The 15836-nt window shown below is 44.6% G+C and overlaps 1 protein-coding gene across 1 annotated transcript in view; it reads left to right on the top strand.

Annotated features, from left to right (window-relative positions):
- The first annotated feature begins 7795 nt into the window (after positions 1 to 7795).
- Positions 7796 to 15836, top strand: part of LOC111955219 (partitioning defective 6 homolog gamma-like) — a 42843-nt gene continuing 34802 nt past the window's right edge. Inside the window, exons 1-2 of the mRNA XM_023975371.2 lie at positions 7796 to 8191; positions 12221 to 12443. Of these exons, the coding sequence (XP_023831139.1) occupies positions 8117 to 8191; positions 12221 to 12443 (298 nt within the window). The 5' untranslated portion in view covers positions 7796 to 8116. The remainder of the gene's footprint in view (positions 8192 to 12220; positions 12444 to 15836) is intronic.

Genomic DNA, 15836 nt, shown 5'->3' with positions numbered 1-15836 from the left:
TGCGGGCCTTGCAGAGCAAGGTGAACCTCTACTTCAAGGTCTCAAAGCGAGTGACGTCACCGATTGAAACAGAGCTTTAGCTGGCCAGTCACGCACCATTCGACACTCTGTCTCACCTAGACTGAGCTGCAGCCATTTACACATTGGTAATTTCAGGATTTGGCGTTCACCCCGTATACGGACGTACCTTACAGATCCTTGCTCTCGCGGATGACTGTTCATCTACTCATATCCCCTAGTAAGTCCAACGGCATCAATCCCTGTGTGTATATCAGTATGTACGTCTCCGAGTGCCGTCGAGTCCCCCAGCCGCGAGACAACCGGCATCCGTGGGTATTCGGTTGCTATTAGCGGGCAGCTGCCGAGTGTGTGAGTCTGGCGCGAAGCAACCACCCGATACCGGCGTACCCCCCTCTGCAACACGAGTGCAACCTTGACATACAAATAAACGATCTGTAATGCATGCCGTAAACGTCGAAGCCGATCGATTAGGCCGCATCCTCGCATCCATCCACAAAACCAATGGCCCTTGCAGAAGCAAGGGGAACCACTACTTCAAGGTCTCAAAGTGAGTGACTTCACCGATTGAAACGCTAATAGCGCGCACCACCGCTAACTAGCTAGCCATTTCACATCGGTTACACAACGTACTGTTCCGAACTTGTTCGGCTGGGAAGCATACGTCGAGGGCTAGGGGCAGGTGTGCTGACATAATAGAGCCCAACAGCCTGGTGTCATAGACTCACGTAATATAACAAACGTAAATCCGGCATACTTATTAGTTTAAATACAGTATGTTATGTAGGTATGGTTACATAAGACAAATGGTAGTTTTAAGGCAATAACACAAACAATCTAGCAACCCAAAGGTTACGATTTAGCAACTTTTCCACTATTTGCTACTTTGCAAACTTGGCATGTAACCTAACCCTTCCCTAACCTTAACCTTTTAGCTAACCCTTCCCCTAACCCTAACCTTAACCATTTAGCTAACCCTTCCCTAACCTTAACCCTTTCACCTAACTCCTAAACTTAACCCTTTAACCCAACCCCGAGCCAGCTAGTTAACGTTAGCCACCTAGCTATATTTCGGAACATATTATTAACATACTATTTTTGCCAAATCGGAACATATAGTACGTTTACCAAATTCCTAACTTATATGAATTGATATATAACATAATATACAAAATGGATGAATCAAAATCAAATCAAATATTATTATATAGCCCTTCTTACATCAGCTGAATATTCAAAGGGGTGTACAGAAACCCAGCCCTAAAACCCCAAAACAGCCAAGCAATGCAGGTTGTAGAAGCACGATGGCTAGGAAAAACCTCCCTAGGAAAGGCCAAAAAAACCTAGGAAGAAACCTGAGAAGAGGAACCAGCGCTATGAGGGGTGGCCAGTCCTCTTCTGGCTGTGGACGGGTGGAGATAATAACAGAAACGATGGAGGACAAGATGTTTCAAATGTCAAAAATGACCACCATGGTCAAATACAATTATCTGGGTACCAATGAAATTGAGGGGACTTAACCACCTGGCTCTCAGTATTTCCATCTAAACTAAACACAAAACAACAGTTCTGTACTGAAAGAGGCTATTTGAACTGTTTGGTCAATGGCAGGACTATATTCTGAGCACCTGAATCATTGGGGACAATTCCATGTATTAAGGACATTATCCATTCAAGTCCACCAAGTGATATGTTAAAAAGTAAGGGCTGGTTTGCCCACCAAGCGCTGGGAGCTAGGTTCGAACCTGGCGCGAGAGAACCCCATTGGATTTCAAGTCCAACGCCTTAACCACTTCGCCATCGCAGCTTGCTATGTTTAAAAACAGGCCTTAACCCAGGTCGCTATCTTATTCTGTCCATTTCCAATTCTGTAAAGACATCTACTGAAGAGCCTAATGAACTGGTTTGTCAAGGACGATATATTCTGAGCACTTGATTCCAAAGGACAAGTACACCGTTTTAAGCGACTTTCCATAGCAAGTCCCCAATGACACGTTGCAAAAAAAAAGACTGGTTAGTCAAAAGCGCTGTGAGCAGGCAGTGTCGAACCTGCGCCTTACAGCGGGGAACCCCTTGGATTGTCGAAGTCCAACGGCCTTAACCGCTCAGCCATCACCAGGCGTACTTCTGTTACCTACAACGCCTTAAACCAGTCCGCTATCTCGTTCTGACCATTTTTCCTCTAAAAGACCAGATTATCGCTACTGAAAAGAGGCCTAACTTGAAATGTTTATATATGGAAAGATTAATTCCGAGCACTTGAACAAAGTGACATGGTCCACGCATTATCCATATCAAGTGCCCAAATGACATATTACAAATTAACGACTGGATCGTCAAAGAGCTGCAGTAGGCGCGCTAGGGTTCAAACCTGCACTGGGAGAACCCATTGGCTTCGAGTCCAACGCTTTAACCACTCGGCAATCAAAGCTTGCTGCAGATTATCACACGCAAGTACCAAAAGTATCCAAATTCAACTGGCCTATTAAATATTTTTTCAAGCAAAGTTTAAAATAAGCCTATTTTCTGAGCACTTTCAATCGTTGGACGAGCCCATTAAAGGAAGTACAATTTAAATTCCCAAATAAAAAAAAAATAGAAAAATAAAAGATTAGAGGCGAAGAGAGGAGAATAGATAGGAACAAGACAGGAAAAGTAGTGTGACCAGTTAGATAAGTTCCATATTAAAAGTCAACTTTACCATCGCACAGTTGAAAAACAGTACAGGGAGCACACATTGGTTTCATTTCCAATGCTTTTAAACCACTGGCCATCCTCAGCAGTAGGGAATCTAAAGGAAAGTGATGGGAGAAAGCAGAAGATGGGCTATACGCTTCGAGCAAGGTAAGAACATGGGTGGGGAGACCCCATTGAAATTCAGGTCCAACGTCTAAAGAACTCGCCATTGGAGCTGTTGGAATGCAAGTAAATGGATTGGGATTTGGAAAACAGACATCATTGGTTGAAAATGGTCAACTTGATGGCACGACATATTGATCTTTTTTGCGCCAAGTAACCTCGGTCCTTTTCCAAAGCTTGTGAAGTTGGAAGTTTAATTGTGCAAATCAAAAAACTATGTCCAGTGAGAACAGTCACCAAAGTGACGTATTCACGGGAGCTAAGCATTTAAAAAAAGAGCAGGGGCGAGACCCAATTGGGTTTTAATGTCTGGAGGACCCTTAACCAGCCTGTGCTGTCTCAGTATTTCCCAATCGTAAATCTAACACAAACAACAGTATCTGTTACATGAAGAGGGCTATTTGAATACTGCAGCATAAATACTGGAGGCTGAGACAGGAGGGGTCAGGAGACCCTGTGGCCCCATCCGATGATACCCCGGGACAGGGCCAAACAGGCAGGATATAACCCCACCCACTTTGCAAAATCACAGCCCCCACACCACTAGAGGGATATCTTCAACCACCAACTTACCATCCTGAGACAAGGCCGAGTATAGCCCACTGAAGACCCAATGAAGACATTGACAAATTGATACGTGCCATACGAAACGTAACATATCATACTAAATTCGCATCTGATTTACATACATAATAATACGAAATGCTTTGAGACTAGTTTGCAGCCAGTCCAATTTCACCTAGAGCAGACTTTGTTTCTAGTCCCATGAGAGCAGGGGTTGTAAAGGTGACATATACTACCGTAAAAACAATACTTCAGAGTCCAGTGGTGAGAGCAACTTTGTTGCCTTTTCTGGGGAGAAGGAATACTTGATTTAACTTTTCAACATTGATTTAGTTGAGCACTCTACCTTGGTAAACAGGTACACAGACAGACAATTAGCAATTAATCAGATTGTTTGTTTGATTGATAAGTAGATAAACTGGAGAGGAGAGTTCAGTAAGAAGAGAACATAAAGCAGAAGCAGAAGTAGAAATGAAGGGAAATAGAATACAGACCAAGAGATAAAGAGACAAACACTATCAGTTTAGATGATTACAGGTCTGGTCCTCCATTTTGAATTTCTTTGTATTTCTTTAGAAGTAACAAGAAAAGTGCTGGTCCTGACCGAACAAGGTTATACCATAACAGTGTCACGTTAAAAGAATAAGTTCATATACAAAGTAGACTAATGCAGCAGAAATGATGCAACAAAATACTCAAGCTTCCATCATTAGTTTAGTTAAGTCTTATCTAGATACCTGCTCCTAATAGTATAGTGTCTACCTCTGTTTCACTTTCCTTTAGATACATTTATAAAGGTGTGGCACGTAGTTGAACAAACAGCGTTATTAATAATCATTGGACCCACCATTGGACTCTACCGACTGCATGGGGTTGCTGCGGGGACCAGAAGATTGCTAGTTGGAGCCCAGTCAGATTCGGACAGAATCTACTCTGTTACAAAACACTTACAAGAAAAGTCATTAAATATTCCTGCAAATTAATCTTTATACTAAACTGAGCAAAAAAAGAAACGTCCCTTTCTCAGGACACTGTCTTTCAAAGATAATCCGTAAAAATCCTAATAACTTCACAGATCTTCATTGTAAAGGGTTTAAACACTGTTTCCCATGCTTAATAACAATTAATGAACATGCATCTGTGGAACGGTCGTTAAGACACAGCTTACAGACGGTAGGCATTTGAGGTCACAGTTATGAAAACTTAGGACACTAAAGAGGCCTTTCTACTGACTCTGAAAAACACCAAAAGAAAGATGCCAAGGGTCCCTGCTCATCTGCGTGAACGTGCCTTAGGAATGCTGCAAGGAGGCATGAGGACTGCAGACGTGGCCAGGGCAATAAATTGCAACTGTGAGACGCCTAAGACAGCGCTACAGGGAGACAGGACGGACAGCTGATCGTCCTCGCAGTGGCAGACCACGTGTAACAACACCTGTACAGGATCGGTACATCCGAACATCACACCTGCGGGACAGGTGCAAGATGGCAAGAACAACTGCCCGAGTTTCACCAGGAACACACAATCCCTCCATCAGTGCTCAGACTGTCCGCAATAGGCTGAGAGAGGCTGGACTGAGGGCTTGTAGGCCTGTTGTAAGGCAGGTCCTCACCAGACATCACCGGCAACAACGTCGCCTATGGGCACAAACCAACCGTCGCTGGACCAGACAGGACTGGCAAAAAGTGCTCTTCACTAACGAGTCGCGGTTTTGTCTCACCAGGGGTGATGGTCGGATTCACGTTTATCGTCGAAGGAATGAGTGTTACACCGAGGCCTGTACTCTGGAGCGGGATCGATTTGGAGGTGGAGGGTCCGTCATGGTCTGGGGCGGTGTGTCACACCATCATCGGACTGAGCTTGTTGTCATTGCAGGCAATCGCAACGCTGTGCGTTACAGGGAAGACATCCTCCTCCCTTCATTGTTACCCTTCCTGCAGGCTTCATTCCTGACATGACCCTCCAGCATCTGAATGCCAACCAGCATACTGCTCGTTTCTGTGTGTGATTCCTGCAAGACAGTAATGTCAGTGTTTCCTGCCATGAACAGCGAAGATTTCTCGGATCTCAATCCCATTGAGCACGTTCTGAGACCTGTTTGGATCGAGGGTGAGGCTAGGGCCATTTCACCCCAGAAGTCTCCGGGAGCTTGCAGTGCCTTGGTGGAACAGTCGTGTGGTTAAAACATCTCACATCTAAGAACTGGCAAATCTGTGCAGTCCATGAGGATGGAAAGATGCACTGCGTACTAATGCAGCTGGTGCCACACCAGAATACTAAATGTTACTTTTGATTTTGACCCCTCCTTTGTCAGCGGACACATTATTTCAATTTCTGTTTAGGTCACACCTGTCTGTTGGAACTTGCTTCAGTTTATGTCTCAGTTGTTGAACTCTTGTTATGTTCATACCAAATATTTATCACACTGTTAAGTTTGCTGAAAATGAAATTGCAGTTGACAGTGAGAGGACGTTTCTTTTTTGCTGAGTTTATATAGAATATCATTACTGATACCGTCTGTAGTGTGTAGGCTATTTTATCATATGTCTGTCTGCGTCCTCATCCAACGTAAAAAACTCTATGGGCACATGTGCCCAATACATCCAGAGGCCACTGAGGCGCAGTCTCAGCTGGGTACACGTATTTCTTGATTACATCGTCGAGTAGTATGTACATTGGTTCAATACGAACAAATATGAACTACATTTACATAATATCTGATTTATTTATTTCTGATCCAGTCCATAATACTGCATTTTATTAAAAAACTGTTATGATCTCAAATAATAAAATAGGAATACATCCTACCATAACATAGCCAATATAAAAGTTATGGATATTTTTCAGATGTAACTTCAGGCCTAATTTCCACATTCTTTGAGGCCTTAATCCAAAGTGAACTGATATTCTCTTTTTGGTCTAGAGTCAGGCCTAGAGTAGCCAAGAGTAGACAATATTGTGTTTAGAGTAATGTTTACAGTGTGAGGAGGAGGTAGTGTCATACACAGAGAGTCAACAGACACCCAGCAGAGTTCAAGAGATGCTCCCCGTTGCCTCGCAGCTTGGACCAGAGGGCTGGGCTGCAGCTGTTCTGTTTCTCAGGCGTCTCCATGCCGCCAGAATGCAGACAGTAAACCTGCAGACACAGCTACACACACACACACACACACACACACAACAGCACACCACACACACACCCTCACCCACACACACACACACTCTCTCTCTCTCCCGTGTGGCGCAGTGGTCTAAGGCACAGCATCTCAGTGCTAGAGATTTCACTACAGACCCTGATTTGATTCCAGGCTGTATCACAACCGCCTGTGTTTGGGAGTCCCATAGGGTGGCGCACAATTGTCCCAGTGTTGTTAGGGTTTGGCCGGGGTAGGCCATCATTTTAAATAAGAATTTGTTTTTAACGGAATTGCCTAGTTAAATAAATAAAATAAAATGAACACACAAACACCATGACCATATTGCTTCTCAATCCTCATGGCTGGCCCTGAATAACTTGGTGTCTTTCTTGGTTTATTGTCTGGATCTCTACTAAGTTCACATCTATCAATTATTTCTAGTGAGGAAACAGGACAAAGGGATGTAAACCAGTTTGTATTATTCAGTGAGTGAATGCTGCATGATTTATAAACTAGGTTATTGTCAGAGATTGCTCTCAGTCAGATTGAATAGTTTCAAATACTAGGCCCGACGCGAAAGTGCCTGTACACAGCCCGTAGTCATGGTATATTGTCCATATACCACAAACCCACAATGCGCCTTATTGCTATTATAAACTGATTACCAACATAAATAGAACAGTAAACTAGTATTTTTACATCATAGCCCTGGTATATTTAAGCAATAAGGCCTGGGGAGTATATGGCCATTGTACGAAGGCTAAGAGCTGTTCTTAGGGATGATGCAACTCGTCCCTGAATGCTAATTGGCTGAAAGCCATGGAATATCAGACCATATACCATGGGTATGACATTTACATTTACATTTAAGTCATTTATGACAAACCATTACTTTTTACTGTTCTAATTACGTTGGTAACCAGTTTATATTAGCAATATGGCACCTCAAGGTTTTGCGGTATATGTCCAATATTCCACTGCTAATGGCTGTATCCGTGCACTCCACATTGCATCCTGCTAAGAACAGCCCATAGCCATGATATATTGGTCATATACCACAAACACCTGAGGTGCCTTATTGCTATTATAAAGTGGTTTCCAACGTTTGCCACACCTCCTCGGGCATTATTGCATAATAATAATGAGATGTTTTTTTCTCATTGACAGTATTTCTATGGATATCTATACACTGTGATGGCCTCGCGTCCCTGGCGTCTCGGAGGACTGGTGTTTGGGAGGGTTGAACGCTGAAAACATTCATGGAGGAGCTCGATGATGTCATCTGAAAACTCACTCCCCCAAGTCAAAGGCACCGATTTGTTCTCTTCTTTTTTATTTTCGCCCTAGAGTTTCTCCAATGCGTCGCGGACCACAGCACAAAAGGTAGTCAAATAACGAGGTAGTCAAATAACTGAAGTTAAACTGTAGATAAGCTTTGCTGTCTAAACGACGCGGGACTAAGGGGGTTTGGCGACTGGACATAGAACCAAACAGCCCCTTTTCTGTGGGCGAGCGCGTCAACTTTTATTCGAACCCCAAAAATGAATCGGAGTTTTAATAAATCCCAGTCTTCCCTGCAATACTTGGACTGCATCGCGGTTGAAGTGAAAAGCAAGGTAAGCAGACTACCCTATCGATGGCACCCATTTAGACACCATCGTGGTTTTTTTTTTTAAATTAGGCTAAATCAGCCTAAACTACTTCACATACTCTGGAATGGGGTTTGTGGCAAAAGGGACTCGGGGGTGGTGGAGACTGCAGACCATACAACTACTTGTCTAGATTTGACCTGACACATGCTATGGAAAAATTTGCACTCTCAACAATTAAGCCAGTTGTCTAAATGAAAGAATTGGTTGTAAACTGTGGTTTTCACAAGGCAACTTCTGGCGAAAAACCTGCTGAAGACTAATCATGTAAATCCTTATGCCATGGCAGCAGGATTTTTCACTACTGTCACGATTTTCTAGAAAAACTGGTTTTGCAATGAGGAAAGTCCTTTTTAAACGTGTTAATTATTAGAACGAAAGACTCCTGTTAATTTGCAAGAGAGTAAGTAGAGTCAAGACATGGATACTTTCTGAAACGACACTTTTTTGTTGTTGTTGCTACTAAGTAACCTAGTTGACACTGACAGCGTGTGGATTTCAATAGCACCACGGCAATACACCGACCGACTTTACAATATTTATCATAGGTGTGCTTTCTCAAACAAATAACATTCCAATACAAGTCCTAACTTTATTTAATTCAGTTATTTTAACAAATCTGTTCTCATTGTTGCAGAACAACAATCTAGTCATCAATCGATTTGGGCCAGAAACGGGGGGGGGGGGGGGGGGGGGGAAGATTCACAAAGATAGTGTACTGGGCTTTAATAGTCTTATATTAGTGGACCGATATAGCCATCTGCAGCTCCAGCCCCAAACTACTTCCCGCAACAATGCCAGAAACCCGAGACATTTAGTGTTTTAGTTATTAGGACAAGCATCTCTTGACCTGCTGGGGGGTCTGACTCTGTGTGAAGCTACCTCTTCCTCTCACACTGTAAACATCACTCTAAGTCTAGAGTATGTGCCAGCTGCCTGCCTACCTACCTACCAACCAACAGACAGACTGGTGATAAGATGAAAAGGTGCTGTTGAAACTGTTTGAGTGGAATAGATAAGTTCAGATACCTGTTCTCTAAACTACTGGCCCATGTCTTGCCTTTCCTCCATCCTGACATGTCAAGATATTGTACTGATAGTGTGTTCTTTTACTACTACTATGATATGTTGCTCAGGTTCCTCCGTCATTCCTCTCTATCCTCCTCTCGTATAAGCAAGGTTTAAGATGGAACTGGAGTCTAGTGCATTTGCAGCTGTCTTTCACAGCCTGTCCACTTAGGCAGGTTGTATAATTTTTGTTGTGCATTATTGGAATTTGTGGCTGGCTGTGTTTTGATGAAGGCTCAAGGCTCTCGTTGGTGAAGTGCATCATGGCACCATGCCCACTGCAGAGCCCCTCCATTGTCTCAGAGGGCTGAGTGAGTACTCAGCCTCACTCTAATTCATACCAGGGCTGGAATGCTGATGACCTGCTGTCTCTCTGTCTGAGGTGAAAGGAGGATCTGTTTCAGGAGCCCTAGGAGAGAGTTAGTCCCCCCCCTTCTGGGCTCTCTCCTGCCTGGGAACCCCTTAAGGATCAAGCAGTTTAAAGTTTTGTTTTTGGGTGTTGTGTGTTTTAAAACACAACCTCGGACAGGTTGAGGGGGAAACTTTAGGAGAAATGTGTCATCAAGAGCCATAGTGGGATGGGCTAGGTTGGGCAGGACTAAACGTGTCATCACAGAACTGTCTGTAGTAGTGATAGTGAGTCAACCAGTGTCCTCTAGTGACACAACATACATACTCACCGTCACCACTCTATTCAGGCCTGTTGGAGTGTTACATCAGCCAGGCACCGTCTCTCACCACTATCTGATGGAGTGAGTCGCTATCAGTCTCCTGGCGATGTCATAAAGGGTTTTAGTTCCTGCTTCTCACTGACCCAGGATGAGAACCTGTTCTCAGGGGAATTGTTCTGTTTCTGATAACCCCAGACTACAACAACAGGGCTTCTCAAAGGCGAGCTGTGTTGCAGCGGGCTGGTTTGTCTCTGCAGCAGGTGTTATCTGCAGAGGTGTAAGATGATACTGTTAGCATGTCTTTTCTCACCCGGCAGTATCTACCTCACCCTCTTCCCTCCCTCCCTCACCCATCATGGTTCATCTCTCAACCACTGGCATTTTCATCTCCATGCAAAACTGCCCATAGGTCAGCCGAGCAGTTCACACGGGAGAAACGTGATAAGACCGAAGACGTTGGCGAGCTTAGTCTAGCCTCCATGTCAGTCAGTGTGTTGGCCTAATGGTTGAGCAGTGCAGTCTGTACCTGCCTGGACCTGTTGACATTCTCTCCTTAGGGGGGGGGGGGGGTTCTTGTAGTGTGATGTATTACTTTCAGGTTTTGATCAAATTTAGCTCATGGCCTTGTCTAGACTTGTAGCTGGCTGATACCCTTTAGGGCCTGTTCAGGTTAATACACAGGCTGTTCTAACAGCTCAGTCACATGGATGACACAGTAACCTACATAAATGGGGGGGGGGGGGATACAGTGACAACCTACTTTTCAACGACTAACATATCTAGCACTTCTAGATTTCTGATTGACATTTTTCATAACCGTTGAGTCATGTTAGGTTTCTTTTCTCACAAGACCTCATTAGCCCAGAAGCTGAGAGAGAACAGTCTGTCACAAACTCATCACTTATTGCTTAATGGAAGGATCAATTGCTGATTTATTTTAGTGTGTGCTCATATGCGACTTTGCCTGTGTGTATGTTTATTTGTGTTTGGCATCAGTAGGAGTTGGATGGCACACCTGGCATTGCACTGCCTCACCAACATGCTCCGATGATATTTCACATTGTAATGGCAGCCTTCATGACAGGCCCAGTCTAACAACGGTCTCCCAGCAGTCTAACCCAGGCCTCCCTCTAGAACAAACTGCCATTCAGACCTTCGTCTCTGAGCAAATAATTACCGGACCATCGCAGAGTGCAGCACATCGCACCACCATTCACAAATGACTGAGGTTGTAATGTGACAGTGCTATTGTCAGAGACAAAGCCTGGCTTGTGTTATGCAGGCCCAGTGCCCACGCATACAGTGCTAGAGTTTCTACTGGCCGTGTCAGTCACATGACCACAGCTGTGACCCCTAGGTCAACCCAGCTGCTCTCCGTGGTGGTCCAGTCACACATACACACACACACAATGACAGGCCAGTACAGACAATCACGCCTCTAGGCATCCTGTCTGAGCAAATGTGTGTGTGTGTGTGCACGTAGTCAGTTTGTCCATATAATATTGCTCAGACAGAAGACAGTGTAAACGTCAGAACAAAATGTAACTGTGTTCGCGTCATCTCATCCAGATAGGCCGGTTTACTGCTGACTCATTCACCTGCATTGTTCTTTTGTCGAAGTCTGTTCCCTACTGCCTATATAGTGCAAGTGCACTACATTTGACCTGGGACCTTGGTCAACAGTAGTGGACTATATAGGGGAAAGGGTGCATTTGGGACAAGCCTAAACATCCACTTCCCTCTGCTTCAGTGGGATAAATCAAAGACCTGGGCGTAGCAGTCACATTGTAACAATCTGGCTATGTTCTTACCCGTGTCATCACTTGTGTTACATTGTGTAGACAGTTTAATATTGGTTAGACTGTCTGTGAAGGTCAGAATCATCATGTTGTTTAGACGTCCTGAATCAATATTGTGTCTGTCTGCCAATTCAATTCTGAACGTCATATAACCTTGGTGGTGGGAGATTGTTCTCCAATGTGAATCCGTTGTAAACCACTTCTCTTCATACTTGCAGTATGTTAAGTGTGCCAAAAATGTCACCCTTACATGTTACATCCCTCAATCCTGTGACTGTGATTGCTTAGCTTTTTAGGACTCTCTTCCATCGAGGTTAATTTATGTCTTACTATAAGTTTATAGGCCAGATCGATTAGATTGAGCCGACCTTCTACCTGAGTCTCAAACGGGGCTTGGTGCTGTGCTCTGTCACCCATAGCAACTCTTGCTAAGTCATCCCTATGTGTTGTCCCTGCAGTACGGAGCAGAGTTCCGGAGGTTCTCCGTGGACCGTTTCAAACCGGGGAAGTTCGAGGACTTCTATAAGCTCATCATGCACGTTCACCGCATCTCCAACATGGAGGTCATGATTGGCTACGCTGACATCCACGGAGACCTGCTGCCAATCAACAACGACGACAACTTCTGTAAGGCGGTGTCTACGGCCCACCCACTGCTCCGGGTCTTCATACAGAGACAAGGTGAGGAGGAGCTAGACTAGACCTGTATGGTGTTGCACTTTTCTCTATCAGCAACAATCCTTTTCTTTTACGTCGTCAGTGGTTATGTAATGAATAGGGTCTGCTTTCTCACCACTAGCTGTCGGGATCCTTTTGTTTGCCTGGTGGCTGTCCTGTACTGCTGGCCCTCTGTGTGTGGGGGGGCAACCTACTTTTCCAACGACTACTATCTAAGCCACTCTACTACAGACTTTATCTGATTGACATTATCTATCCATAACCAGTATGAGCACACTATACAGTTTAGGATTTCTTTTGGCATGGAAAAGCCTCACCATTAGCCCGGTAAGCCTGGAGAGAACAAGTATGGTCACATAGGCTGATCACATATGTATTGCTTAATGGCGGAGAGGAATCAACTTCTGATTTTATTTTTAGTGTGTGCTCATAGCGACTTTGAAACTGTGTGTTCAGGGCGTTTTAGTCTTAGTTGTTTGGCATAGTAGGAGTTGTTGAGGTGTTTGCAACTTCTGGGGATTTTGCGCACTTCTGACCTACACCAAGCATGCTCCGATGATATTTCACATTGTAATGGGAGCCTTCATGACAGGTCTCGTCTAACATCGGCTTCTCATCCCGGCAGTCCTTAACGCAAGGCTTTCCTCTCCGTAGGAGGGACACCAAAAATTAAAATTTATCTTATCTTTCTGTTTGGCCCTCTCCCATCTATTTCTTTTTAAGGGTGGGTCCACAAGTTGCACATTACAGAGGACACATCTACTTCAAAACTCTGAATTTTTAATCTCCTCGGGCCCAGAGAAAATGTAATCTTTAGTACATATCTGTTAATAACAAACCTTCGTTTGAAGCAAATACTTACCAGGGACCCTCGCAGCGTGGCAGCACATCGGCACCACCATTCACAAATGATGAGGTTGTTAACTGTGACAGTGCTTTGTCAGAGACAAAGCCTGGCTTGTGTTAATGCAGGCCCACGGGCCCACATGCAGGTTTACAAGTGCTAGAGTTTTATGGCCGTGTCAAGTCACATGCACAGGTGTGACCCTAGGTAACCAGCTGCTCTCCGTGGTTCGGTCGTGGCGCAGTTGGTACGCACAGTGTTTGGGTTGTTAGAGCGAGGCGTCCTGCAAAGAACAACTAGCGGCTACTGCACACGCTAACTGAAGGCTTACACTAGGCAGTACAGTACAAATCACGCTCTAGCATCTGTCTGCGGCAAATCGCGTACTTGTCGTGTGTGTGCACTTGTTAGTGAGTTTGTTCCATATGAGCATATTGGCTCAGACCTGAGGGAACAGTGTAAAGCGTACTAGAAAAAAATAGCTCTAACTTTTGTGTTCGTCTGTTCATTCTCCAGTTAGATGTTGCATGGGCAGGTTGGTTTACTTTCACATGTATCTAGAGCGAGGGTTACACTCATTCACCCCTGCATTGTTTTTTGGTCGACGGTAGGATAGCTACTGCCGGTGAATAAATATGTGAGCTAGAGCTTTGTGATCATAACCATTGCGAGCTCAATTGGGACCATAAACACTATGGTCAACAATAAAGTCAGTGTGACTATATAGGGGGGGCAAAAAGGTGTGCAATTTTTTCATTCGTTGGCAGACCGTTTGGATTCTTTCCTCATGTAGCTTACAACATTGGCAATTTCTTCTCGCCGTTGTCCAAGTTGGGATAAATCAAAGACCGGGACGCATGAGCCGAGGGGGACTCTAATTGTCACAGCCAAATTCTGGCTATGTTTCTTACCCGTGTCATCAGTTGTGTTACTTTTGTGAATATGCTAGGCAGGGATATTAAATTATATATTGAGGTTAGACTGTCTGTGAAGGGTCAGGAATCATTCGATGTTTGTAATATGATAAAGTTTTACACGCGTGCATAAGGCTCAATATATTTGTTAGTATATTGATCTCTGACACTTAATTCCTGTCGTAAGCTCATAGTATACCCATAGTGGCTAGAGGATTGTGGAGTACTTGTTGTTCTTGGGCTACACAAATTTCGCTAAATGAATGGCCGTGTTTGATTATAGGAACTCCATCTTTACCTCTTCATATTGCAGGTATTGTTAAGTGTGTCGAAAGAAACTCGAGATCAACCCTTAACATAGATTACAGCAATTCCTCACTTATCCTTCGTGCAGTGATTCGCATATAGTTACATTTTTAAGGACTCATTCGGTTGGCCGAGAGATATGCAATTCTTAATAGTATATTTAACATTCAGTCTGGGTTTATGAGATTATAGGGCTTCAGATATTGAGTTCGGATTGGAGGCGCCCTTCTACCCTGAGCATACCTCAAACGGGGCTTGGTGATTGGCTGGCTTCTGTCACGACATCATAGCAACTCTATAGTTGCGGAGTGTTCCTTGAGGTCTTTGGTCCCTGTCAGCATGTTTGTTCGTCCAGGTGCAGTACGTGCAGCAGAGCTCATCTCGGGTAGGTTCCTCCGAGATGAATGATCACGTCTTCAAATTTGTTGGGGGGAACGGGGAACGTATCACGAGGCTCATTAGCGGACTTCTTGGGAATACGAGCTTATAGGCTCAGTCTCACTGGGCGCTCGAATCCTCCCAAGGTCGTCTGTGAGGTCATTGGATTGTTCCTAAGCTGCTCGCATTACGTCGGTTGTTGTCTCTTTCATGTGGCAGTAACCCTGGCTTGGCGCTAGATTGGTGTGCTAGACGCAACGATCGACAGAACTTTTCTTGTGTAGTGGGTCGCGTGTCTTAAGGGGAGGCACCCATATCGGGTGCTAATTATATAGATAACACAGTCCATTGCTACCGGGTCTTCGTAAGAGACAAGGTGAGGAGGAGCTAGACTAGACCTGTTTGGTGTTGCAGCTTTTCTCTAATCACAAAATCTTTTCTTTTACGTCGTCAGTGGTTATGTGAAATAGGGGTCTGCTTTCTCCACTAGCTGTGGGATCTTTTGTTTGCCTGGTGGCTGTCCTGTACTGCTGGCCCTCTGTGTGTGGGGGGGGGGGGGATGGTTTAGTCCTGTGTGCTATCTTAAAAGGAAATGCTTGCAGGAAAATGCAGCAATAGAAAGAAGTCGATGGGAGCCAGTGTGCTGCAATCCAGAACATTATACTGGAGAAAAAAGCCCCGCTTGAATGAGAAGGTTCCTCACTGTGTAGGGTGAGCTGAGCGCTGCTCATCCAAATGCAACATCGATCTAAACACTGAAATGGGACACCACCCACGTATACAAAGGATGTGGAGGCTGCTTTCCCGTGTATACCAGGCAATGGGGGGCTGCTTCCCCTGTATACCAGGCATGTGGAGGCTGCTTTCCCCCTGTATACCAGGCATGGGGGCGTTGCTTCCCTGTATACAGGATGGGGAGGTGCTTGCCCCTGTATACACAAGGCATGTGGAGGC

Source organism: Salvelinus sp. IW2-2015, linkage group LG30 (genome assembly GCF_002910315.2).
Source record: "Salvelinus sp. IW2-2015 linkage group LG30, ASM291031v2, whole genome shotgun sequence".
Classification (NCBI taxonomy): domain Eukaryota; kingdom Metazoa; phylum Chordata; class Actinopteri; order Salmoniformes; family Salmonidae; genus Salvelinus; species Salvelinus sp. IW2-2015.
Note: the sequence above shows the minus strand (reverse complement) of the source record. Positions and strands in the feature narration are given on the sequence as shown.